The 26,469-nt window shown below is 32.6% G+C and overlaps 1 protein-coding gene across 1 annotated transcript in view; it reads right to left on the bottom strand.

Annotated features, from left to right (window-relative positions):
• Cse1 (chromosome segregation 1) overlaps nucleotides 1-26,469 on the bottom strand; it is a 239,371-nt gene that overhangs the window by 93,476 nt on the left and 119,426 nt on the right. The window contains exons 6-8 of the mRNA XM_072529922.1: nucleotides 10,925-11,092; nucleotides 10,707-10,836; nucleotides 9,887-10,050 (exon numbers count right to left, since the gene is read on the bottom strand). Of these exons, the coding sequence (XP_072386023.1) occupies nucleotides 9,887-10,050; nucleotides 10,707-10,836; nucleotides 10,925-11,092 (462 nt within the window). The remainder of the gene's footprint in view (nucleotides 1-9,886; nucleotides 10,051-10,706; nucleotides 10,837-10,924; nucleotides 11,093-26,469) is intronic.

Genomic DNA, 26,469 nt, shown 5'->3' with positions numbered 1-26,469 from the left:
ACATCACCAGCTGTAAATAACACTGAAAATACTACGGAAATCGACCTCATCCAAAACATGTCTAAAGATAATCCAAACACTGCGTCTTCTTCTTCCAAAACAACAGCACCAGCTGTAAATAACACTAAAAATACTACGACACCACAAACAGCAATAACCTTAAATAATGCAGTCAATTCTAAACAGCTAAAAAGACATAACATATCATCTTCTGAAATTAACGAAGACAACCCAAAAACAGACTCCACCGACTCATCCGTTTTTAATACCCCTGAACAATATAAAGCAAAAAAGAAACACAAAACCTCTTCCAAAACCCCCTCGAAGATGTCATTCACTCCCTAGAATCCATCAAAGACAAACTCGAAAATAGATCACCTCCTTTTATACGAAATTTCAATGAAATATGTGATTTTATGGAGAATGTTTTAAACTCTCATAACCCTGAATTAACTTCTAAAGATTACTCCAATGAACCAGAGGAACTAATTCAGATCCTTAATTTTGTTTATTGTTACACACAAAATTCTAGGTTAAAAAATAATATCACCAAATTAAAGAAAAAAATAAACCTTAACCCTTCTTCAGCTGGCGAAACTGACGAATCATCACTAGTTGAAGGATAAGCAAGGGATGACTAATTCTCCCTAAACTATATAGGGAAAATATTAGCACAGAAACAACATCCAGTATTCTCCCAAATTTGCCATCCCATTATTGGTTCTACAAAACTAACGAAAAATAGTACTCCCCTTATACAACGAATAAAATCTTTTAACTTTGATATGGATAAGCTAAATCGATCTTGACAAGTCAGTGTAAATTTTCCTCCATGGACAATCCAACCACTCACCATTGACTTAACCCTCACAAAATACCCCAAATCAACTACAAATCCGATTTTCATTAAACACTTGTACTCCGAAGTGATATCTCATTATCCTAATTATCTCCAAATTTTTCAGTGATCTAAAGTTCCTAGCCTCTAAAGTTCATGACGGACACGCTGCTGCATACTACTGTAAATACACTGCTCACACTATATCCATACCTACAAACTGCTGCATCCTCACAGGCGAGACCACAGCCATTTTGGAAGCCTTAATTTTCTTCAAAACGTGTTGTGAGAATAAATGTGTCATCATCACTGACTCATTAAATGCTCAATAAGATGTAAAACAAATATACCCTACAAATCCAATATTTCGGGCTATAAAAATGAGATAAATATAATTCAATCAACACGAAAACAAGTAGCATTTATCTGGGTACCGTCGAATCTAGGAATAGCTGGAAATGAGTGGACAACCTAGCAAACACAAGTCGAATAAACTCACAATACACAACCAAATCAAGAAATTACCCATACTCCGATCTCAAAAACCTAATTAAAGACCACTGTATGAACATATGGCAAGACTACTGGAAAGATTCAGGAACCAAACTATATGAGATTTATCTTGAATAATCCATCCAACAGAAGGGACCAAGTAATAACTAACCGACTAAGAATTAGACACACTGCACTAACCCATAAATTCTTAATCAACAAAGAATCTTCTCCAACCTGCAGAAACTGTTCTCGCCCATTGACGGTGATGCATATTCTGATTGACTGCCAGTACCACGAAGAAACAAGAAGAAAATATGGAATCTCAGATGACATTAAAACCACTTTAACCATAAACACTGACCATGTAATAAATTATTTAAAAGATTTACGTTTATATACATCTATTTAATGTAAATAAAATGAACTCTTGTGTACGTTACTCCAATAATAACTCTGCGTGGTTGATATAGATTATACGTTTTTTCTAAATAAAAAAAAAACTTGACTTAACGCTATATTGAGAAGAAAATAGGTGTTCCAAAGACAGATGCTGGGAGAATTTTAAGAAAACATAAATTTAGACCTTATCGTACAATTGTCCGACAAAAATTATACTCAAACGATTATTTCAAAAGGATATAATTTGCAGAGTGGTAAATAGGAAAATGTATTAAAAATCCTAATTTTTATTCAAAGGCAATATTTAGCGGAATAGAAAAATAAATAACTTTATTTTTCAATAGCGGAGGAAAAAATAGAGTGTTCGTCACATGCTTTGTGGTAAATAAAAAGAGGAAAGATCTAATCGTTGACTTCAAACTAATTTCAGAGAGAATGTGCATACTAAGAATAAGGGGAAAACACCAAAAAATTAATTACTATTTAAATGGGAATAAGCCACAATTAAAGTTTAAAGTACGTTTATTGACGTTTCAATTTCCACTTCGGAAATCGTTCTCAAAATACAAACATTAGTAAATTAAACAAATTTTTGTTTTTCTGTTAGTTAACAATTCTTCTAATAATTTAATTTTATCTGACTCATTTATATTGACAATTCAGACATACATTATACATTTTAAAGTAGACGACTTTAAAATGATATTGTCAATATTATTGAGTTGCGCTCCTGGGACGACTTTACTTATAAGATAGTTAATTCGATTGCATGAAATCAACTTTAACTTGAGAATACTTATCAGAAAAGATCATAGCACGTAATTCGTCTTTAAAAAGACAAATACATGCCATGATGACAGTAAAATTCTCCTGTTAGTGATTCCATAGTAAATTATGAGGGAAAAACCAGAAAAAAAAACCTCATAATACTATCCGAACATGGTAAGTATATTTTGGGCCCAGTATAATTGCGCAAATTTAAAACTTTTTTGCAACTGGATTGCAATATTATTAACAAAAACTATTAAACCAATCCTAACGAAATTTAACATACGTTTCAGTCATATTATAAAGTTTTTCTAGGGGAAATATGAAAGCTATAAGTTATGTTTAACGGATTAAAAATGTTTTAAGGAAAGATGCAATTTTTTACACTTCTTTCCAATTGCATTTTTTTAAACAATAAACATTAAATTTTCAATTTCTAAAATTGAAAAACGAAACTTTTTACCTTCTATGATGGATAACTGGGGGTGGAAAAAGTTTATCAAACAAAACCATGGTAGTCACTAGAATAGTGAATTTTAAGACAAAAATGTTAAAACTTAATATTTTCATATTAAGAAAATTATGACTGTTCGAAAGTACTTATTTATCGAATAAAAAAATCCAAACATAATATGATATTGAATAAGAGGTAAAAGGTAAGTTTTTCCTAGAAAACTTATGAAACTTTTTTAAAGACTTACAAAAACATTTAAAATGACCATTGGTAAAAGTGATTTGCATGAAAATTAAGGTAAGATATAACTAAAGTCTGCATATATTTTTTGTGACGCAGAAAGTAACAAACTCATCCCGACAAAACCACGTTGACTGAAACTATTCGTTATTTATTTACGATTTACTTTATTTATATACAAATATTAACTGGTTTAAAAAATTTAGTAGTGAAAAAATCAGAGTTTAAAATAAAGACACTATTTTTGTAATTTTTCAAAAAATCCCCTTTTCAAAATAATTTAACAACTAAAAGAGATACAGAAAAAATGTTACAATACAAAAAACAACTTTTTTTACTTAAGATTTTAGCTTTTCTTTATTTTTAAAAACTAAAAATTTAACGAGATATGGGTGCTTAAAGATTGTATTCGTATGCGTTTAGCTCCATCTTCAAGTCCTTTTTTTTTTAATTTTTTTTAAAGCTAAACCTTTTAAACAAGTTCAACTTCCAGAATGTAACGTTTTTTGTATAAATGTGAAGTAAATTGTAAATGAACAACGAATGCTTTCAGGTAGAGTGATTTTGGTGGAGGTGAGTTTATTACTTTTTCTGCGTTACAAAAAGTATAAGCGGACTTATATTTTATTTATAAATTACTTGAATTTTCATGCAAATCTAAAGTTTTCCATGAAAACTTACCATTTTCCGGTTATTTTGTAACGTTAGGCCCCAATTTGTAACGTTCCAACGAACATTCATTGGGTGCCAATTTGTAATCCTTTGAGGCTCAATTTGTAACTTCCCAACGTTGAGCTGCTGTTGTCAACTTGTAACCGCAAACCTTAGTTTGCTGCTACAATCCGACTAACATCACTAACAACGTTGGAGTGACAAATCGTTTCCCGTTGGGACCAAATTTTAACGTCATAACCCCTAATGTATCAATTGCAAAATTGCTACATTAGACGTTATACGAAACACTCCCTGGCTAGCTCACTCAGGACGTGAATATGGCCTACTCTGGAGCAACACACGCAAACAAGTAAAAAGAAGAAACAATACACAGTTAAATTAACACATGTTTATTAAAATATTAAAAAAAATGAGAGAAAAATACATGTTTAAATATATTGAATTTAAATAAAAATTATTCGACTTCTTGCTACAGTGTTACATTATAGTAAGGAAAAATGCTTGTCACCAAATCCTAGGTTTTATCCTGGTCTTTTCTGCTATGGTTGTTAGCAAGCCATGTTGTTAGTTGTGGATTTTCTTCCCCTGGAGTCAACTCTCCTATTGGAATGATAGTGCCATTCTCAGGCCGGTTGGTCTTCTGGATGTTAATATAAATTGACCCGCACCTGAGAAATGTATCCCGGAGGTTGACTCCTAATTCAGGAGACGACACAACAATTGGTTATTTATACTTTTACAAAAGTCATGAAGAAAATCGACATTTTTAGAAATAAAAGCCATTATATCGACTTTTGTATCGAACGGGAAGGGGGAAATGTCAACAAAAAGGAGTCTTTGTCACTAGCATTAAACTAAACAGAGAATAAAGATGGCACCTCTCGTTCCAAAGTAACAGAAATAGAGATGAAAATAAAATTCATTCTTTAGAAACTTGAGTAAAAGATAAAAATGATGATTATTAAGAAAATAGGAAAGGTAGATACTGAAATATATATGTGTAAAGAAGATAGATTTGGACGCCAACTGGTTTTTATACCAAATACCAGTAAAAATGAAAAGAGAATAATGAATCAATTAAGTAACGACATAATTCTGATACAATCTATATCTGAGAAAATATATAAAAAAATAAGAGATACAATGGAGGATATAGAAGAATATGAATTATGACAGAAGATATGGAAATTGGAGAATAGAATTAACGAAATATATTAACATAAGAAAGAAAGCAGGCAATGTAGCAGTTATAACGCTACACACTTCCACCACCCAGTAGAAAAATTTCTAAAGTACCTTGAGAAATTTTTCTCATCACTAAACTCATTATATGTTATGATCATCAAAATAATAATAAAGGTAATCTCTACCAAATAATAAAGTTATCTAGATACCTAGATATAGGTATAATAACTTGTAAGTTTAGGTACTATTATTTAAACAAAATAAAGTGAAAATGGTTAACTTGTGATAAGATATAAAAATTAATATACTTATATTAACCTAAGTCAAAAAAAATAAATGACTATCACCCAACGAATTATAGTATCCGTTAAACTAAAATTTTAACTACATAAATATAAACTATGTATTACAGTATTGTAATACTATATACACTAAATGACTTTAGAGTGAGCACTCTGGGTATTATTTCATCCCCAACGAATTATAGTATTCGTCACACTAAAATTGTAAGGTAAATAATCCTATGCTATACCTTATAGCAATTCCTTACAAGGCTTTAGAGTTAATACTCAGGGAAATATTTTATCCCAACGAATTATAGTATTCGTCACACTAAAATTGGTCGTAGACCAAGAGGGAGGAAAGCTACGTTAAGGGTTATCCGTAATCTTTGGTACTGTACATCGATTATACACTGGGCCGATTGAAATCATGTTGGTATGAACGCAGTAGCTCATAATCCATGGTTAAACCTCGAAAGCGCTCCTCAGAGACGACAGTCCTGTGTACTATGAACCCCCCGACGCCATACCCTAAAGACAACCTTACCATTAAAGGAAGATCCAGTGGTATAAATGTACATCTCCACCACAGTTCGGTCCCATATATATGTAATTACATAAATATCATACAAAAACAACTAATATGGGGACGATGTATCTATCACTCATGGAGATAAACATCGTTAGAAAGACATTCTTTCAAGAATGTTAGTTCTTAAGGGAAGCTAATTTTAAACCAAGGTAATTATGATATTAGCAATATCACTAGATATGCATATAATCATTAAGTTATAAAAGATAAGATATCATAATCATCAGTAATGCAGTAGGTATATAAATCTAAATATTAGTTATCATAATACTAATCTAGATTTTAGTTGCATATATTGCATGAGATAGTATGAGTAGAACATTATAAGCAGTTAAGAAAGATAAGGTAAACATCAAAATATAAAAGAAATAAGTAAAAATTTAGTAAGACCAATCTAGACATCTATTAAGTATAAAATTTACACAAGATGAAAAGAAAACTGCACAAAATTATACTCAGTTGAACTGAAAAAGAAAAATTAGTCATAAATATACTTTGATTTAAATCCAAACGTTATGCACCTGTTAGAATAATAAAGTAATCTATACAGAAAAATTGTACAGAGCAAAGTTATACAAGAGGGTATAAAAAACAAAACCTTTCCATTGTCATTTCAAAGAGACACAACCCTACACCAGATTTCTAAATAGTAGTATGCATAAGGTTAAATCTACCTTGTAAATGCAATAAAAAAAATTTCATTAAAATATAACACTCAAGAAAAAGAAAATTCATTGTAGTTATGCATTGATGAGGGCAATCATTGTGAACTAAATCAGAGAAACTTATTATGACTAAACTTCAATAGACAGTATGGTCTGAAAACAATTACATTGTTTATTAAAGATAAGAAGATAATGAGAATGAATTCTCGGCATATTGCATATGCATATTTATGGACTAAGGCAAGTCAATAAAACAGCAAATTGACATTGAGCTAGTATAAGATAAAGTAATTTTTGTACCAAATAGTATCAAAAATTAAAGGTAGGTAAATATCAAGATAATTAAGTAACACAAGTAATTTTGATTGTCAGATAAAGATAAGTATATTCTTCACAATACCTAGTAAGTCAAAGTTCTACACAAAAGACATTAAAGATACTGCATAAAATTTGGCTCACTTATGATAAAGGAAAATACAAAGCAAAGATAAGATAAGTTGTGGTAATATCATATAAAATTGCTATAACACTAAACACTATCCAGGGATCTACACAAAAGAAATAGAACTAGAACTGCATAAATATAGACGTATGTATTTAAAATGTTAAAGACAATTCAAATGCAATCAAAAACTTCAAAGCTTCATAATCTTACACCAGAGGTTTCTATAAAAGAAGATATATGCATAAGATTACTTTCACTCCAAAAGATAAAGAATTATGCCTAACGCAACACCCCTAATGGGTAAATGGAAAATATTAACGCCCTTGTTAATAGTTTTCCTGCAGTGACCTCAAGTCCCGCGAAGATAAATCATCCTAGGCAATTTTTATGTGCTTGTCCGAACAAATCTCATATTTGAACCCACTCAACGGAAAAACAAGACACTTGCACTAGGTATGAAAATTAGACATAAGTTATTACCGTCGATTTTTGAATAATTTTGCATCCATTTGTACTCCCATTTCTGATTTACTCAAGGGTAAAAAGAAAGGACAGTCTATTGTTTGGACTCCAGAAGCTAACTTAGCTTTCAGTCAGATTAAACAGGCACTAACATCTGCTCCTGTTCTTGCTAGTCCAGACTTTGACAAGCATTTTTATCTTGCTTGTGATGCAAGTGACACTGGTGTTGGGGGTGTATTATTTCAAAAAGAAGATGGTTTAGAGCATCCTATAGCTTTCTTTAGTAAAACTCTCTCTAAAGCTCAACGTAAGTACACTACTACTGAGAAAGAACTGCTGGCTATTGGGGGGGCGCCCACGCCCAACGTGGGCGCCCCCACGTTGGGCGCCAATTTGTAACGTTAGGCCCCAATTTGTAACGTTCCAACGAACATTCATTGGGTGCCAATTTGTAATCCTTTGAGGCTCAATTTGTAACTTCCCAACGTTGAGCTGCTGTTGTCAACTTGTAACCGCAAACCTTAGTTTGCTGCTACAATCCGACTAACATCACTAACAACGTTGGAGTGACAAATCGTTTCCCGTTGGGACCAAATTTTAACGTCATAACCCCTAATGTATCAATTGCAAAATTGCTACATTAGACGTTATACGAAACACTCCCTGGCTAGCTCACTCAGGACGTGAATATGGCCTACTCTGGAGCAACACACGCAAACAAGTAAAAAGAAGAAACAATACACAGTTAAATTAACACATGTTTATTAAAATATTAAAAAAAATGAGAGAAAAATACATGTTTAAATATATTGAATTTAAATAAAAATTATTCGACTTCTTGCTACAGTGTTACATTATAGTAAGGAAAAATGCTTGTCACCAAATCCTAGGTTTTATCCTGGTCTTTTCTGCTATGGTTGTTAGCAAGCCATGTTGTTAGTTGTGGATTTTCTTCCCCTGGAGTCAACTCTCCTATTGGAATGATAGTGCCATTCTCAGGCCGGTTGGTCTTCTGGATGTTAATATAAATTGACCCGCACCTGAGAAATGTATCCCGGAGGTTGACTCCTAATTCAGGAGACGACACAACAATTGGTTATTTATACTTTTACAAAAGTCATGAAGAAAATCGACATTTTTAGAAATAAAAGCCATTATATCGACTTTTGTATCGAACGGGAAGGGGGAAATGTCAACAAAAAGGAGTCTTTGTCACTAGCATTAAACTAAACAGAGAATAAAGATGGCACCTCTCGTTTAAAAGTAACAGAAATAGAGATGAAAATAAAATTCATTCTTTAGAAACTTGAGTAAAAGATAAAAATGATGATTATTAAGAAAATAGGAAAGGTAGATACTGAAATATATATGTGTAAAGAAGATAGATTTGGACGCCAACTGGTTTTTATACCAAATACCAGTAAAAATGAAAAGAGAATAATGAATCAATTAAGTAACGACATAATTCTGATACAATCTATATCTGAGAAAATATATAAAAAAATAAGAGATACAATGGAGGATATAGAAGAATATGAATTATGACAGAAGATATGGAAATTGGAGAATAGAATTAACGAAATATATTAACATAAGAAAGAAAGCAGGCAATGTAGCAGTTATAACGCTACAATTTAACATCATATATTTGAATTTTTGCATTCGATAAATAAGTCTACTTTAGAACAGCTATAACTTTGTTAATACTAAGTTTACGGTAATAATAAAAAGCGAATCTCCTTGTTTTATAAACTTCATTTTATATGCAGTTTTCCAGATAAAATCTAAATTTTTGGTATTATTCATGAAAAACCATTTAAAAACATTCTTTTTTGACGTCTAATTTGTTAACTTTCAGTCAAGAATAACTCAAAAAATGTTAACGTTTCGAAACAAACTTCAAACAAGATTTTTGTCTTAAAATTCGCAATTCTAGCAACTATCATGGTTTTTTTTTATACAAGTTTAACCACCCTGGTAACCACTCCTAGAAAAACCACATATTCGCTTATGGTAGGTTTTGATCTTTGAGCTATTTTCTACCTACTGTCAAAATTTCAAGCAAATCCATGCATAAACAGAATTTTCAGCAGAAAACCGTCAAATCTCGGACTAATATTTAAGTGAACACAAGGGTCGTTAAGTAAATAAGTACAAGCCTCTTCAATTCTATAATTCAACGGTAAAAGAAATGGAATATAAAAATTTGGGAAACTTGGAAAAGGGTAATGACAAATATAAAATTACCTAGGAACATGTATAAATTATAATTTCATCAGCATATAGACTATTTATTATAATATTCAAAAATATAATATGCAATGAATATACATGATACCCGATTAGGATTACTGTGGAAACTATTTAAAAATATTTGTGATACTTACTTGTAAATATTGGCCAAATATGTCAATAATTCTTTGTTCAAAGTTCTGACTAAGAGTATTTACGAGATCACAAGCAGCTCTTCGCCTAGTATCAATATCAGAACCTTCAATATCTCTACGTGTATATTCTTCTGGATTATCTTCGAATAACTCCTCATCTGAAACTAAAGAAGAGAGATAAATATGTATATGTCTAAGCATATACCTATTTGTTTGAGTTGTCAGTTCCGTCATTGAGGGAAAAAATGAAGACTAAATAATGCAGATATAGAGAGCCCATAATGCCATCTCTTCCAGTTATGTAAGAGCTTCTTAAGTCCTGTTAGGGCGACATGAAAACCCTAACACTAGACCTGAGCCAGAAGGTTAGGCGAACTTTACTTTTGAGTGCAGATATTCGAGAAATATCATCAGTGAGCAAAAGACAAACAGTAGGTGGAGTATAAATAAGTCCACACCACGGCCATAAATCCGATAAATAGTGCATCATTAAATAATGATATAAATTAAAGCAATTTTCTGGTCACATTTCACATTTTAAATTTTATAATTTCATTTTATTCCCACGATATTTAATAAAAGCTGAGGGCAAGATTTAGACCAACAACCAGTAAGTTTATTTTTCCTTACAGAACATTACCGTTCCATCCGGTAACGGTACCGTTTAAGATAGGTGGCAAGCCGGCGGCGAGAGCTGGCAATGTCATCGTTACAAATTCAAGGACGACATATTTTATGAGTTTTTAAATATCATCATACTTAATACTTTTAAATTACAACTATTCTGAAAACATATAACTCTAGTAGATGAATGGCTTACCTCTAAATTCCATATTGGGTATAATGACTTTTTCGCAGATGCTGCTTAAAACATTGTTATCTTCAAATAAATGTCTATACTGAACTCTTTCTGCAACTGACGATAAGAACTGGAGAGCATTTGAAACTAACTAAAATTATGAATATAGAAATGAATATACTAGACTACATAATTAATGACACACTAAAACTATTACTAAATATAACAAATGTTTATACCAGATCATATTTAGGCTCAAGACCAGTTGACACTAACAAACTCCAAACGTCAGTAACAAATTGTGGCAAGAACTGCTGAAATTCCTCATCATATTTTTGTGCATACAGAGCTATATTATCGCATACCTGTGATCTTAATTGTTCCATAATACCAGCCTCTTCGCTATCCTAAAAGAAGAAAATAACCATGGAGAGTTCTGTTAAATACATAGCTTAAAACAAAACCAAAAAGTCGAATAAAACGAATCTCATAATACACCGGGGAACTAAACAAAAAAAGATCCTGTTCGGGACTGTGACAAATCGAGGAATCTGAATTTTTTTAGTTAATATAGGCTTAAATAAAGAAAGCCTATACTGCACAAGGAAAATTAATTTCCTGTAGTCAGCTATATACCATAAGTCACAAAAATTTTAGTAAAAAAAAATAAGGCACGTGGCAATAAGCATGGCACTTGACGGGGCACATTTTTGTATCAGATAACAAACACTTCTTGGATCACCTAAACACATTAGACCACTTGACATTTACTAGATGCAATTTATCCATCTATACCAGATGGATATTTCATCCCTCATACCCCCATCGTCATAGATGGTACGGTTTGTTATATGGCATATTTATTTAAAAAGAAGAACCCTTTCGCGCTACATCACAGAACACTTTCGGAATAAGAATTCATCATCAGTGCTGTTACTACCTATTAACAGCACTAATAATGGAATTCTCATTCCGAAAACGTTCTGTGATGTACCTCGAAATCGTTCTTTTTATAATAATAAATAGTATATAGTAATATAGTAATAAATATACCTTTTTATAAAGGATTTTTAAATAAAACCCATACTTTTTAACAATTTAGTGTAAAAAATGCAATTTCTTAGATTTTTTGCTTACTATTAAAAAACTGAACTATTATTTGAGGTAGAATTATTGAACTTTTTCTATTAAAACATAAAAAAAGCTTTAAACGGCGGTTACAAAAATTTTTAAAATTAATTAGTTTCCTTGAAAACTGCAACATCGTTAACATCAACAACAAGAACATGCAACATCGTGCAAATTACGGTGCAGTAACCCCGGAGGTCAGCAAACCCAATCAACAGTTTTGTCAGCATATAATTTTTATATAAAAGAAATAGTATTGTAATTAAATTCAGTTATTTTCAATCAATAAAGCAGTGCAGTATAGTTGTAAAAGTTAATAAAGGGTCTTTTTAAAAAGTACCTTCGTGAGTTTAAACCTTTAAGTGGCACAGTGCAGTAAGATAGTGGGAGAGTCTACAGAGGATCCTCGTCGTTCTTAAACGTTTACCCGCTACGAACCAACCAACTTCCAGGGAAAACTACGGCCGTTCAACCCCAGAAGTCAACGAAAATCCAGAGTTAAAGAGTAGAAATCAATTTATATGACGAAAGACGATAAAAAGAAAGCGAAAGAAGAAAAGAAACCATTTCATTCGAAAAGAAATGCACCCAAGCATCATCATTTATCTGTAAGCAAATTTAAAATATTTTCTAAACATAATTTAATTGCTTCACAAGCTTCATCTTTTAAAATTACTAATTCTCTTTCAACTATTAGTGAATCGATTATCGAACCTGGTGCTGCTTCTATTTCGCAAAATAACTCAGCTTCTCAATTTAGTTTAAAAACCAACGTTAGTTCTTTAGATAATACTTTAAATAGCTTAGATATACCATCTATAATTATTACTCCCGCTAGTGAATTAAATACTATGGCCATAACACCCGCTCCCGCTCTAGTTTTCGACGTCAATAAAGATCTTTCCATCGTGCCTGATTACGATGGTAGCCCTAATGAACTTCACAACTTCATTGAAGTGACTACAATGCTTCTCAATCATTTCTGGGATCACAATAATCCCGATAACTTCCAAAATCACATGATAACTCGAGGTGTAATGAATAAAATTAAAGGAAGAGCTCGAGAAATCATTTCCGTATATGGGTGTAAAGATTGGCCCACGATAAGGACCATACTAATTCAAAACTTTGCCGATCAACGTAATGAAAATTCGCTTACAAGAGACATGGTAAACTTAAGGCAAGGACCCAACGAAACTCCTCAACAGTTCCACGAGAAAGTAATGTCACTTTTAAACACAATTTCGAACCACATCGAACTACATACCGACAATGCAGATGTAAAGAGGAGCAAAAAGGAATTCTTTCAACAACAGGCCCTAACTACGTTCTTAGCAGGATTACGAGAACCAATGGGATCAACCATACGATCAATGAGGACTACAAATCTTGCTTTCGCTCTTCAATTCATCCAAGAAGAAAACAATATTAGGTATTTGCAGAAAACAACCAATTTTTCATTGCCAAATAAGAATTCTACCCACACACAACCCCAGAGACAGCCGCAGTTCACAACACTACCACAATGGCAACAACCCATGCCCAGGCCACAGTTACATCAACCATTTTTCGGAAGTAATCCAGCACCGTCCCGACCAACATTTACCCCAAGATGGCCAATACAACCCGCTCGATTCCAACAACCAAGGCAACAATTCATGGCAAACACACAACCTCCAAGACATAACCCATGGGCAAGCAGACCACCACAATAGTACAAACCAACACCGATGTCTATAAGTACACGCCAAACGGGACATAACAGAGGTTCAAGCTTCAGAAACTTTAGGCCGCAGCAACCGCAACCACACACCCCAAAGTTCACCGTAGAGGAGCTATTCAATATTGAACAACAAGACGAAAACGATACCGATGCCTACTATGGAGAACAGACATACTACTATCCAAATCAGGACGCATATTCAGATGACTACCACGTAGAAGATTACCAAAATGCCCAATACGAAGAAGAATATGTAAATTTTCCAAAACTCCAAGAGGAAAACGAAGAAACGTAATCGAACTCAATTCGTATTCAGATAAAAAAGAACTTCCATATATCGAAATTAAAAATCCTGCCCTTAAACTTCTTCTTGATACAGGGGCAACCAAATCATTTCTTAACCCCGAAATTGCATCCAAATTTTATAAAAATTTTATCAAACATGAACCGTTTGTAGTCAGTTCAATATTTCAAAACCACGCACAGGAATATTGTGCTGAAATTCCAATCTTCCCAGAATTTAACTCTATAATTAATTTAAAATTCTACCTTTTTAAATTCCATAAAACATTTGATGGTCTTATCGGCCTCGATAACTTAAAACTTCTACAAGCAAATCTTAATTTCCCAGCATCCACACTAACTACAGCACACTCAGTTCTCCCTATCTTTTATTATGAAACCAACAAAACACAATTTTATACAATTCAATCGGAACCCAGAACAATCACACAAGTAAGACTTCCAGTAAAACAAACAAAAGGCACCATACTTATACCAAAACAAGAAATACAAGGAGCAACTCTAAGAGAAACTCTCAGTGAAGCCTGCAATCAGCTAGCCTGGACCGAAATGATCAACAATACTGATGAACCTATTAAAGTAGCACTCACCGATCCTGTTAGAAGCAATCCAATAGATCTTCATGAATATCACCTGTATACCTCGGACATTATTCCAATGGAAACAGAAACAAGAATAGATAGCGATCCTCTCATCAGAACAGATCATCTAAATCCAGAAGAAGAGATGCACATCAGACGTTTATGCAGAAAATTTGCAGATATATTCCATAATCCTGATGATACTTTAACATTTACAAATCAAATAAAACACCACATACGAACAACGGATGAAGTCCCAGTTTTCACAAAATCATATCGATATCCACACGTACATCGAGAAGAGGTTCAAAAACAGATCACGTCAATGCTGGACCAAGGCATCATCAGACCAAGTCAATCACCCTGGTCATCTCCAATTTGGGTCGTACCAAAAAAACCAGACGCCTCTGGAAAAATTAAATGGAGAATCGTAGTCGATTACAGAAAGATAAATGAGAAGACTATAGACGATAGGTATCCCATTCCAAATATCACGGACATCCTTGATAAACTCGGACGCTGTCAATACTTTTCCACCCTCGATCTAGCCAGTGGATTTCACCAAATAGAAATGGCAGGGGAAGATATACAGAAAACAGCATTTAACGTGGAAAATGGCCATTATGAATACCTTAGAATGCCTTTTGGTTTAAAGAATGCACCCTCTACATTCCAGAGAATAATGGACAATGTGCTTAAAGGACTCATAGGAGAAATCTGCCTAGTATACATGGATGACATAATCGTATACTCAACCTCACTTCAGGAACACATGGTCAACCTTAAGAAAATCTTTGAAAGACTACGAGAAACTAGGTTCAAGATACAGATAGACAAATGCGAATTTTTAAAAAAAGAAGTTGAATTCTTGGGCCACGTCGTAACTCCTGAAGGAATAAAACCAAATCCAAGCAAAATTAAAGCCATCATAGACTATCCCATACCAAATACTACCAAGCAGACTAGAGGATTTCTAGGACTACTTGGATATTACAGAAAGTTCATTAAGGATTTCGCAAAAATAACAAAACCACTCACCTCATGTTTAAAGAGAGATGCCAAGATAGAACACACAGAACAATTCCTAAACTGTATCAAAATCTGTAAAAACCTGTTAACCAACGAACCACTTCTACAATATCCGGATTTTACGAAGCCTTTCAATCTCACCACAGATGCAAGCAACTTTGCTATAGGCGCTATCCTGTCACAGGGTCCTGTAGGACAAGACAAAACCATTGCATATGCATCAAGAACACTGAACGAGACCGAGCTTAAATATTCTACCATCGAAAAGGAAATGCTTGAAATCGTATGGGCTACTAAATATTTTCGACCTTATGTATTTCGAAGGAAGTTTAAAATTCTCTCCGATCATCGACCACTTCAATGGCTATTCTCTTAAAGATCCGAACTCGAAACTTGTTAGATGGAGACTAAAACTCGAAGAATTCGATTATGAAGTCATATACAAAAAAGGAAAATCCAATACGAACGCTGATGCATTATCTCGTGTCGAAATCCACACTAAAGAAGTAAATACCATTGACGAACACGTAGAAGAAATAATCAGTCTATTATCCAGAAAAGAAGATGACAACATATTTATGATCAACCATCCAAACTCAGTATGTGATCCAGATGAAGAAGATCCTATGGTTAACTTAGACGAAATTATCAAAGAAAAACAAACATCCGGCCTAACTGCAGAAGAAATGAAAGTAATAGACGAACTTCTACAAGAAGAAAACCAAAAGATTGACAGTCAGCCAACAAAATCGCTATACCAACAAGACAACAACACAGATGGTACCCAACATTCTACAGAGGAAAACCCAATACTCGGAATTCCAATCAGCGAAAGACCATTGAACTGTTACAACAACCAAATCATATTCAAATTGGTAAATTACAATCCTGCAAAACCTATAACAGAACAGTGCTTCCTAACGAAGAAAAGAATGCACGTCCAACTAGATAAAAACGACCTGAAAAACGATATTTTTAATTTCTTCAAGAACTACGTCGATACAAAAAAGAAATATGCCATCCTATTCGAAACTGATGAACTCTACCAGTCCGTCTGCAACATACTTCGAGAAACATTCAAGAATTCTGCATTTGATCTTGTAAAATGTAACAATTTACTTGAAGATATAAGCAGTCCAGAAAGACAGAAAACCATCGTAAAAGACTATCACCAAGGAAAGACAAATCATAGAGGAATTAATGAAACAGAAATTCAAATCAGAAAACATTATTACTGGCCAACGTTGAAAAAGGATATAGAAGATTATATTAATCTCTGCGATACTTGTCAAACAAACAAATACGACAGAAATCCAGAAAAACCGAAGTTTATGTTAACTCCAACACCAACGAAACCACTGGAAATTGTTCATAGACACATTTCAAGCAGCAGGACAAAAATTCCTTACCATCATCGACGCATTTTCAAAATACGGTCAAGCGTACCCAATAGAAGGATCAAACGCGATTAACATCCTAAACGCATTCCTGCTATTCATCACCCACCATGGACTACCACATATGATAATTTCTGATAGTGAAACTGAATTTAAAAATGGACTTGTTCAAGAATTCGTGGACACTCACAAGATCTTAATCCACTACACAACACCTGATAACCCGCAATCCAATGGAATGATCGAACGCTTTCACTCCACAATCATCGAGCATCTTCGAATATTAAAAGAAAAAAAGAAAACACTTAACATAAAAGACCAGATGCTATACGCCATTATGGCATACAACAATTCTATTTACTCAGCTACCAAACAGAAGCCCGTCAACGTCCTTAATGGTCACATAGATGCTCAAGATCCATTCGATATTGACATTAATAGAACACTGATAAATAATTACACACAGGAGCACAGATTGAAAACAAAAGAGATGTATAAAGAAATAAATAAGAAATTGCAAGAGAGCAAACAGAAAAACATTGAAAAGATAAACGAAAAACGACACTCTCCGATAACATATAAACCCAGCACGAAAATATACACTCGAAAAACAGTAAAACGAAACAAACTGCTCCCCAGATTTTCACCTAAAATAGTCCAAAACAACAATCCTGTTACTGTTGATACCCAAGATACTACGGTGCATAAGAAAAATATTAAACATCAACCACCAATAAAAACTAACCGCAAAAATACTTTACAGATGTATCTCAGTAACAGCCCAAGAAGTGAAAATCCAGGACCTTCGAGACAATCCAGGGATCCTCCCAGTTAAGCTTGGAGAAGCCAGAATCCAAACCAGCACCCATGATTTCATCCACTATTTCCAATTGGAACCAATAGCACAGGAAATCGAAACATTGGCATATCAATATCAAACTACAACTACAGCTATAGAAAATGGACTAAGTCAGCCGTACTTCGACAGTCTACAGAACTTCGACAAAACATTGCAGTATCTTCTTAAAACAGCCCAAGAGAAACTCGACTCAGTTTATCCAGCAACCAGAAATAAAAGAGGTCTTATCAATGGATTAGGAAATATTATAAAATCCATCTCAGGAAACTTAGATCAAGAAGACGCAGAAAGATACGATGCAGCAATTCAGTCACTTGAACTCAATCAACAAAATATTATTAACAACATTAATAACCAATTAAGCCTTAATAAGAAAATAATGAACAACTATAACGAGACAGTGACACTACTAACCCACAATCAAGAGATAATAGCCGCAGAAACCAACAAAATCCGAACAGACTTAAACCAATTCGTCTTTGATTTCAACCATTACATGCAAGTTCGAAACGTTTTAGACCAGATGAATTTAGCCTTACAAACCATTATCCAAATATTAGATGACCTACAGACAGCAATCACATTCGCAAAAATCAAAACTCTTCATAATGGACTTATAAAACCAGACGAAATAAGATGGACCATCCAGAAAATGCTAGAACATCATCCAGCTTCTCAGCTACCATACCTCGAAGAAGAAGACCTGATGAGATATTACGAGATAGTAGAAGTAGATGGTTACTACTCCAACCACTCTCTAGTCTTTATCTTACATTTTCTCATTCTTTATTCCAAAGTATTCACATATTTTCATCTATATTCACTTCCAACCATAAATAACACAATAATTATTCCACCTGGACCATATTTAGCTTCTAACTCAGAACTTTTTCAATACATGGACCTACCATGCAGAAAGAGTGAACCAAAGAAATTCATTTGTCCAGAGAAGTTCCCGCAAGAAAATACAGAAACTGACGACTGCATCAATCAAATCCTAAAATTATCCAACGATGCCGCCCAATGTCAAAACGTGCCGATCACAATTAGCACAACAATTATCCAAAAAGTATCGGAAGCTCACTATATTGCTGTTTTCTCAAAAGCTACTAAAATCTCCACCCACTGTTCTACTTCCAAAATTGAAGTACTCAGAGGAACATTTCTAATAGAACTACCCCCAGGATGTGAGCTCAGAACCAACAACGAAGTTTACATCAACTCAAAAGCAACAATAAAAGAAGAACCCTTAACCCTGCCAAAAATAAAAATTAATCTTCAAGGGGAAAATCCAACAGTAAAGCCTCTAAAATTAGATAGAATCCAGTTAGATGAACTACATAAACTCTCAACGGAAGAAGAAAGACTCCAATCCGTGTCTTTAAAAACAATGGACCATTACCATCTATGGACACCACCAATATATATCCTGGCAACAGCCCTTATCATTATTTTGGTTTACAAATTACGAGAGATATGGAAAAAGAAGACAACCGAAGAAGAAGATACAGCCGATCCAGAATCCATACCTTCAGTTTTGTTTATCCCTCACAAAACTTCCCAAGGGGATGGAGAAATTACGGTGCAGTAACCCCGGAGGTCAGCAAACCCAATCAACAGTTTTGTCAGCATATAATTTTTATATAAAAGAAATAGTATTGTAATTAAATTCAGTTATTTTCAATCAATAAAGCAGTGCAGTATAGTTGTAAAAGTTAATAAAGGGTCTTTTTAAAAAGTACCTTCGTGAGTTTAAACCTTTAAGTTGCAACAGGCAAAATCGTTAATTTTTTATAACTATTGTAAAAATCAACCTATTAGATATATTTATTATTGCACCCAAAGAGTATAATAAATATACCTCTCAGGTTAGACTAAGCTGGATTTATAGTTTGACGGACTGTAGACGTAGACGCACTGCAGACGTAACAAACGGACTGTAAATATTATTTCAATTTATAAATCGACGGAGTGGAATTTTTTCGCATGAGTAGAAACAGTGGCTTGAGTTGGTAAACATGATACTATAATACCCTTTTATTATTTATTATTATTATTTTATAAATTCTTAACGTTCATTGTAACAAAACCAAAAAAAAATCAACAAAATCAAAATTCGAATATGTTGATATACAACTTTACAAAATGATGAGCGTGCCAGACAGTTCACTTTGGTTGACAGCACAAAATTCTTCCTTTTGATTGGCAAAACGCAAGTAACGCACTGTAAAAGATGGTTGGCCAACTCTTCCGTTGCAGTGCGTTTCACTTACGTCTCGTCATGCGTTTACGTTCATTTATAAATAAGAGTACACAAAATTCTATATTGATCTTTTTCCAGTGCGTCTACGTTTACAGTGCGTCAAACTATAAATCTAGCTTAATTTCTCAGCTTATAAAAGCCACAGAAGCGCAGTGGGTTACGCCAAAATTATTTGCGACGTTGCCGGCGTTCAAGAAACTACAAAAACTAGAACGCATAAAAACTAACTATGGATAGTGAAATAACGAATATGATACGGATAATAGCCAACAGAAGGGAGGGGGACAAAAATGAAAAAAATCTAAAGGAAAATAAAATGGATTTAGTACTAAAAATGTTAGAAAAACTGAATGAAAATATAACAAAACTAACTACAGATATCCAAGAAATAAAAGATGAACAGAAGCAGTATTGATAGGAACTATAGGAAGAACTAAGAGAAGAAAACTATATAAAAAAGGAAAATAAGGAACTGAAACAGAAAATGAACGTAGGGGGAGAGGATGGATAAAATGGAAAAAGAAAGAGAAGAAATATGAACTTAAGCAACAGGGGAGCGAAATTATAAAGCGAAAGATTTAAGAACAATTTGTTAATAACTAGCTTTGATCTAGATTTCGAAAATAGAAAGATACTAAAAGATGGAGTAACGAAATTCTTTTAACACAAACTGTAAGTGGAGTGCAAAATTGAAGATATAAGGAAAATATGACCACAAAACGGCATTATAGAAATAGAAACCTTAAAAATTCTAAAAAACAAATATAGATTGAAATAAATTAAAGATCAACAAATACATATCGATGGTGAATTGAGTAAGAGTGATATAGTAATACAGATGAAAATTGGACAAGAAGCATTCTTCATTGTTTAATTCTTTATTAAAGAGTCATTTCTATAGGTTTTAAAAAGTGCTAATAGCCACAAATAATGACAATTATGACATATTCATACACGGCCTGCTAGAATAAAATAATAAAAATCTTTAACATTAAACCACAATGATCTCCAAAAGTATTAAAATTAAAGTGCAATGTATAATATTCGGAACATATGTTGTCTTAATCAGCGTTCTTCAGTTCACTGGACTTGGGTCATTACCTTATTAAAGCTTAGTTCGTAATTTATGGGTCGATAACTCCTCCTCTCCTAGAACGAAGCCTGTCGTGGAAGTTCGATTGTTTGCCCTTCTTCTTCCTTCTTTGTAGAATTGTTTTTCTTCGTTTTCGCTATTTTCTTTTTGAATAGAACAATAATTGTAATAATTATTCCAATATACAATAGAGTTGTCCAAATAAATGGAATGTGATACACAGGCGTAGTTTGTAATATGGGTCTTAATTCATGATTTGACTGGAATATAATTTTACATGGTGTGTTCTCTATGAGATAAATTCCGTTTAAGATTTTTATTTGCTTCTCTTCTGCATATTTAATGAGTATTTTTTTCTTCTTTAGGAAAGACAGCTAAATATTGGTTAATTTCTGGGATAATTTCGATATGGTTTAACGGAATTTTCGCTTTGAGTATTGGCAGTGTGTGGATATGCCATGAAATATAATTTCATCTTCACATGAGTGCTCGTGGTTGATTTGGAGATAACCAGGACATTGAAAGATCTTACCATAAGTACAAATGTCATTTAGAGGTATTGTTATTTTTTCGTTTTTTAATAAATATCTTGAATTTGGTAACATGATAACAAATTCTGACTTACTTTTTGTTGGGATTGGAAATAATTTATAAAAGTCGAAATTAGATTCATAATTAATAGGAATTGAAAGAAAATATTGTATTTGGTTCTTTTCTATTTTACATGTTATTTGTAAAATAGCTTCGAAATCTAAAATATTGTCATATTTTACTTCAAAGGGTAGTTGTGTTTTATAATGTGATGAAATTTTTTGGAGTTCTTTATATAATTCACTAGACTTAATAATACTAGGATGTAGTGTTTTTAGTTTGCAAAATGTAATAGAATTTTGGACATTTTCCATTGCATTGAGTATTAGGTTGTATGTTATTATAATTTCGTTAAACATGTCTTTTAAATAATTGACGTTTTCAAGATTTGTTTGGAAGTCTACTATATTTTTTATTGCCAAAATTTTTGATTTTAAATTAATTTCATTTTCGTGTATGTTTTGAATTGTTTCATTAAAATTATTGATAATTTCGTGACTTGGCGAATACTGGTTATTGATTTGGCTTTGCAATTTGCTTCATTCGTCTTTAAGTGTTCTAGTATTGAATTAATTTTTTCGCCATCTTCGGCATCTAAATTTCCTGTTACAGCATTAATAATTGAACCGAACCCATTGATTATACCTCTTTTATTTCTTTGCAATTTTGTATGTATGTTTAGATTTTCAAATTTTTCCTCAATGTTATTTTTGACGTACTGTGCTAGATTAACATAATTTTTTGTTTCGTTATTGAAAAATTTACAATTAGAAAGATTATATTTTTCAGGTGATCATACTGTATATTTAAGCTATCATATTCTTCTAAAAGCGGATTTAAATTGTAGTAATAGACAAATATGTGGCTAGATTTTTAAAGTTTTGCAGGTCCCAATTTGATTGGTAGTATGCCTAGATTATGGGTAACATCTTTTATTTGGATTGCTGCGCATCCGATTGCGAGGAACCTGAAAATTTGTAAGGTTTTCTTTTAGGTCGTTTGGCGTTAGAAAAGTGGATATTTTCGGGAGTATTTTATGTCTAGTAACTATTTTCGCGGTTTTCCTATTTTTATTAATTTTGCTTATTTCTTCAGCATTGTATTTATTTTTTGTTTTACCTTGGAATTGTCTGTTACGCACAAATATTTTAGTGGGGATTGTTTCAGGCAATTCTTCTCGTTTTTCGTTAGCTTTTGAGATTACTTTTTCTTTTACTTTTGTAAAGATTTATTGATATTAGAATAAAGTATTTTCATCTTTTCTTTATGGTTTAAAATATAATTATTTAAAACTTGTTGCTCGATATTGATATCAAAATGAGAATTATTATCTATACGTCCCGTAATCAGCTGGTATGGTTTCATTTTTGTTACTGAATGGATGCTATTATTATAGGCTAGTAAGGCATAATTTATTTTATATTCAATACGGTTATTTTTATATTCTTTTTGATTATTGAGTAGTCTAACGTGTTCAATGATCGTAGAATGAAATCTCTCGACAATTCCATTAGACTCTGGATGTTGAGAGCTTATAAAATGTACTTTTACCTTGTGTAACTCTAACAGTTCTTTGACAACTGAATTTTTAAATTCGGTTCCATTATCAGATATTATTTGTTCTGGTATGCAGTGATGAGTAAAATATCGGATTATTGCATTCGCTACTTCAAGCTGAATTTATTTTGTATAAATGACCATATTTAGAAAAAGAATCTATTATAGTTAAATTTTTGTATTTTCCAACGTAATCGAATCTAGGTGTACAATTTGGAAGGGTTTAGATGCAGTAGGTGTTATATTGAACATGGGTTTGACAGGTTTCCTGTCGTGCTTTGTTAATTGGCAAATTTCACAATCATTTATGAAGGTTTGGATAGATGCTCTTTGATTCGGCCAATAATATAAGGCCTTTATTCTACTTTCTGTTTCATCTAATCCTCTGTGGTTTTGTTTTCCTCCGTGATAATTTTTTATTATTTCCTCAATTTCATTTGGTGGGATATCAGTTAGCTTCTTGGTGCATTTAGTAAGAGATAATTGCGAAGATTTGAAATATTTTTGTATGACGTTACTAAATATTTCATATATAGGACCTTCGAAGTACAAATGATATTTAACTTTAGGTGCTATTATTCTTTTACAAATTTAACTATGTCGCGTTCAGTGTCATTTTTTGAGAATTGTACAAGAATTCTTTGTATTTTATCATAAAGTTTTATAATAGATGGTGCTGCTGGTTCGTAATTACCTTGAGAAATGATAATTTGATTCATTCCAGTGTTTACCGAGCTTTCTGATATATGTATACCTGTAATCGGATTTTCTTTGTTTGTATGGATTGTAAAACTGTCGCTATGATGGGAATCTTCATCATTAGCATCTTGGTCATTTATTATTTCACCGGGTTCAACAATCAAAGACTCTGAATATATGTATATATATATATATATATATATATATATATATATATATATATATATATCGTTATTATTCATTTTATCAGCCAAAGATAAAATTAAAAATTACTAAATAGACCATTTAAATAAATTTTCAAGATATCCTGGGGAGTTCACGTACGTAGAACAAAATTTTGATAATCATTATATGAGATATTTTTTTGTTGAAGATATTTGAGTGTGAATTTTATTTCAATATATAATGTTGTATCATATATGTTTTTTATTATTCCGGTATTCTTTGGACCTTACCTATCATATATAAAGCATAGATATTGAAGCACGAATATAACCCTGAGATAAGAGAATTAAATAGTGTGATAAAATCATGATTGCATCATTTAAATAAGTTTAATTAATTAATGAATTAGCTAGTTAATTGCTTGGTGCACCTCTGACTTTTAATATCACATTAACATATACATATATATATATATATATATATATATATATATATATATATGTATATATATATATATATATATATATATATATATGTATATATATATATATACAGTATACTCCCTCTATAACGAACACGGTTATTACAAGGTTTCGCTTATAACGAGATACATTAGATGTCCCGTGAAATTTCTATTGAACTATAACCGTCTATAGCGAGGCAAATTTGGTTATAACGAGAGAAAATAAGATCCAAAAACGTGTTTTTTACGTTTTTAGTCCGGTCGTGGCTATAAATAAATACCTTTTCAAACAGCCCCTCAACAAAATTTTACTGCAGCCCGCAATAAACTTCTTTACAATGAATAAATACAACTGTTTCACATCTTTAGAAAATATATGATAGAATGATACTGGACCATTTAAAGCAGTTAAAAATAACAGAGTTCTTAAAATTGCAGAAGCAATAGTTTACGTTATCCTTGAAAATACGATTTATACATTATGTAGTTTGAAAAAATATAAGTACAGCTTTTTTGTTTTAACGTATATCATTGATAATAAAAGTAAACAACTCTTTTATGTTTTAATATATTTCATTGACAATAAAAGTAAATAACTTTTTTTCAAAAACGCCATTCAAACAATATTTATTAGCATCTTATATTGCTCCGAATGGCTTCACTATAGGAAGTTAATGGTTTAGAAAACTACAGATTCATATGTATGCACAGTATTATGATTGTCTGATATAACGAGATCGGCTTATAACGAGGTAATTAGTCTGTCATTTCAGTTCTCGTTATAGGGGGAGTCTACTGTATATAAATATATATATATATATATATATATATATATATATATATATATATATATATATATATATTGCCAATTTACAATCTACTTCAATATTGTAATAAGTAAATATGATGTATGTTCTTGGCTTGTGACAGGTGTCGTCCATTGACGACTCTCTGGAATTTACCTAGCAGCTAGATCTTCTGGCCGAAGTCTTTTTAGACGTCTGTCAACCAGTGGGGGGTTGAATAATTCGTCTATGAGATGGTTTGGATGGTCTGCGCTGCGATTCATGTACCTTCTGGAGTGGTCGGCAATCACATCATTAATGAAGGGGATGTTGAGATCTGCATGAAGGGTTTGGTTTGACACATACCATGGGGCTTTAGCTAACAGACGAATAGTTTTTGACTGGAATGTCTGTAGTATTTTGGTGTTGAATGGTTTGCTACAGCCCCACATCTCAATTCTGTATATCCACACTGGTTTGAGTATTGTTTTATAGATGGTCAGTTTGTTTTCTAATGAAAGTTGCGATCTTCTGTTGATTAGCCAGCTCATATTTTTAACTTTTAGGTCGAGGTGTCGTCGTTTGGCTGCAATATGTGATTTCCAAGTAAGTTTTTTGTCTAGATGAAGGCAGAGGTACTTAACTTCTGTTTTTATTGGTATAGGTGAATTATTTAGGTATGGTTGTGGACATCTAATTCTTCGATTTGTGAAATTTATTTGACAAGACTTGTTTGTGTTGACGTTTATTTTCCAACATTTAAGCCAGTCTTCTAGTTGATTGAGATGATTTTGCAATTTGTTAAATGCTAATATTTCGATGATGTCATGCTAGTATACCAGTGTCATCCGCAAATGTTGCCATTAGTGTATTTTCGCTAATAGGAATATCAGCAGTGAAGATTTGATAAAGGAATGGGCCAAGTACACTGCCTTGAGGTACTTCGGATTTTATTTGGTGGTAGTTGGATAGAGCACCTTCGAATTTAACTTGGAAGTATCTGTCGGACAAGTATGATTTAAGGAGGAGGTAGATTTGGTCAGTTAGAGCTTTTATTTTAAAGAGAAGACCCTCGTGCCACACTCTATCAAATGCTTGCTGTATATCGAGGAATGCTGATAGACAGATTTGTTTCCCTTCTAGGCTCT

Source organism: Diabrotica undecimpunctata, chromosome 4 (assembly GCF_040954645.1).
Source record: "Diabrotica undecimpunctata isolate CICGRU chromosome 4, icDiaUnde3, whole genome shotgun sequence".
Classification (NCBI taxonomy): Eukaryota; Metazoa; Arthropoda; class Insecta; order Coleoptera; family Chrysomelidae; genus Diabrotica; species Diabrotica undecimpunctata.
Note: the sequence above shows the minus strand (reverse complement) of the source record. Positions and strands in the feature narration are given on the sequence as shown.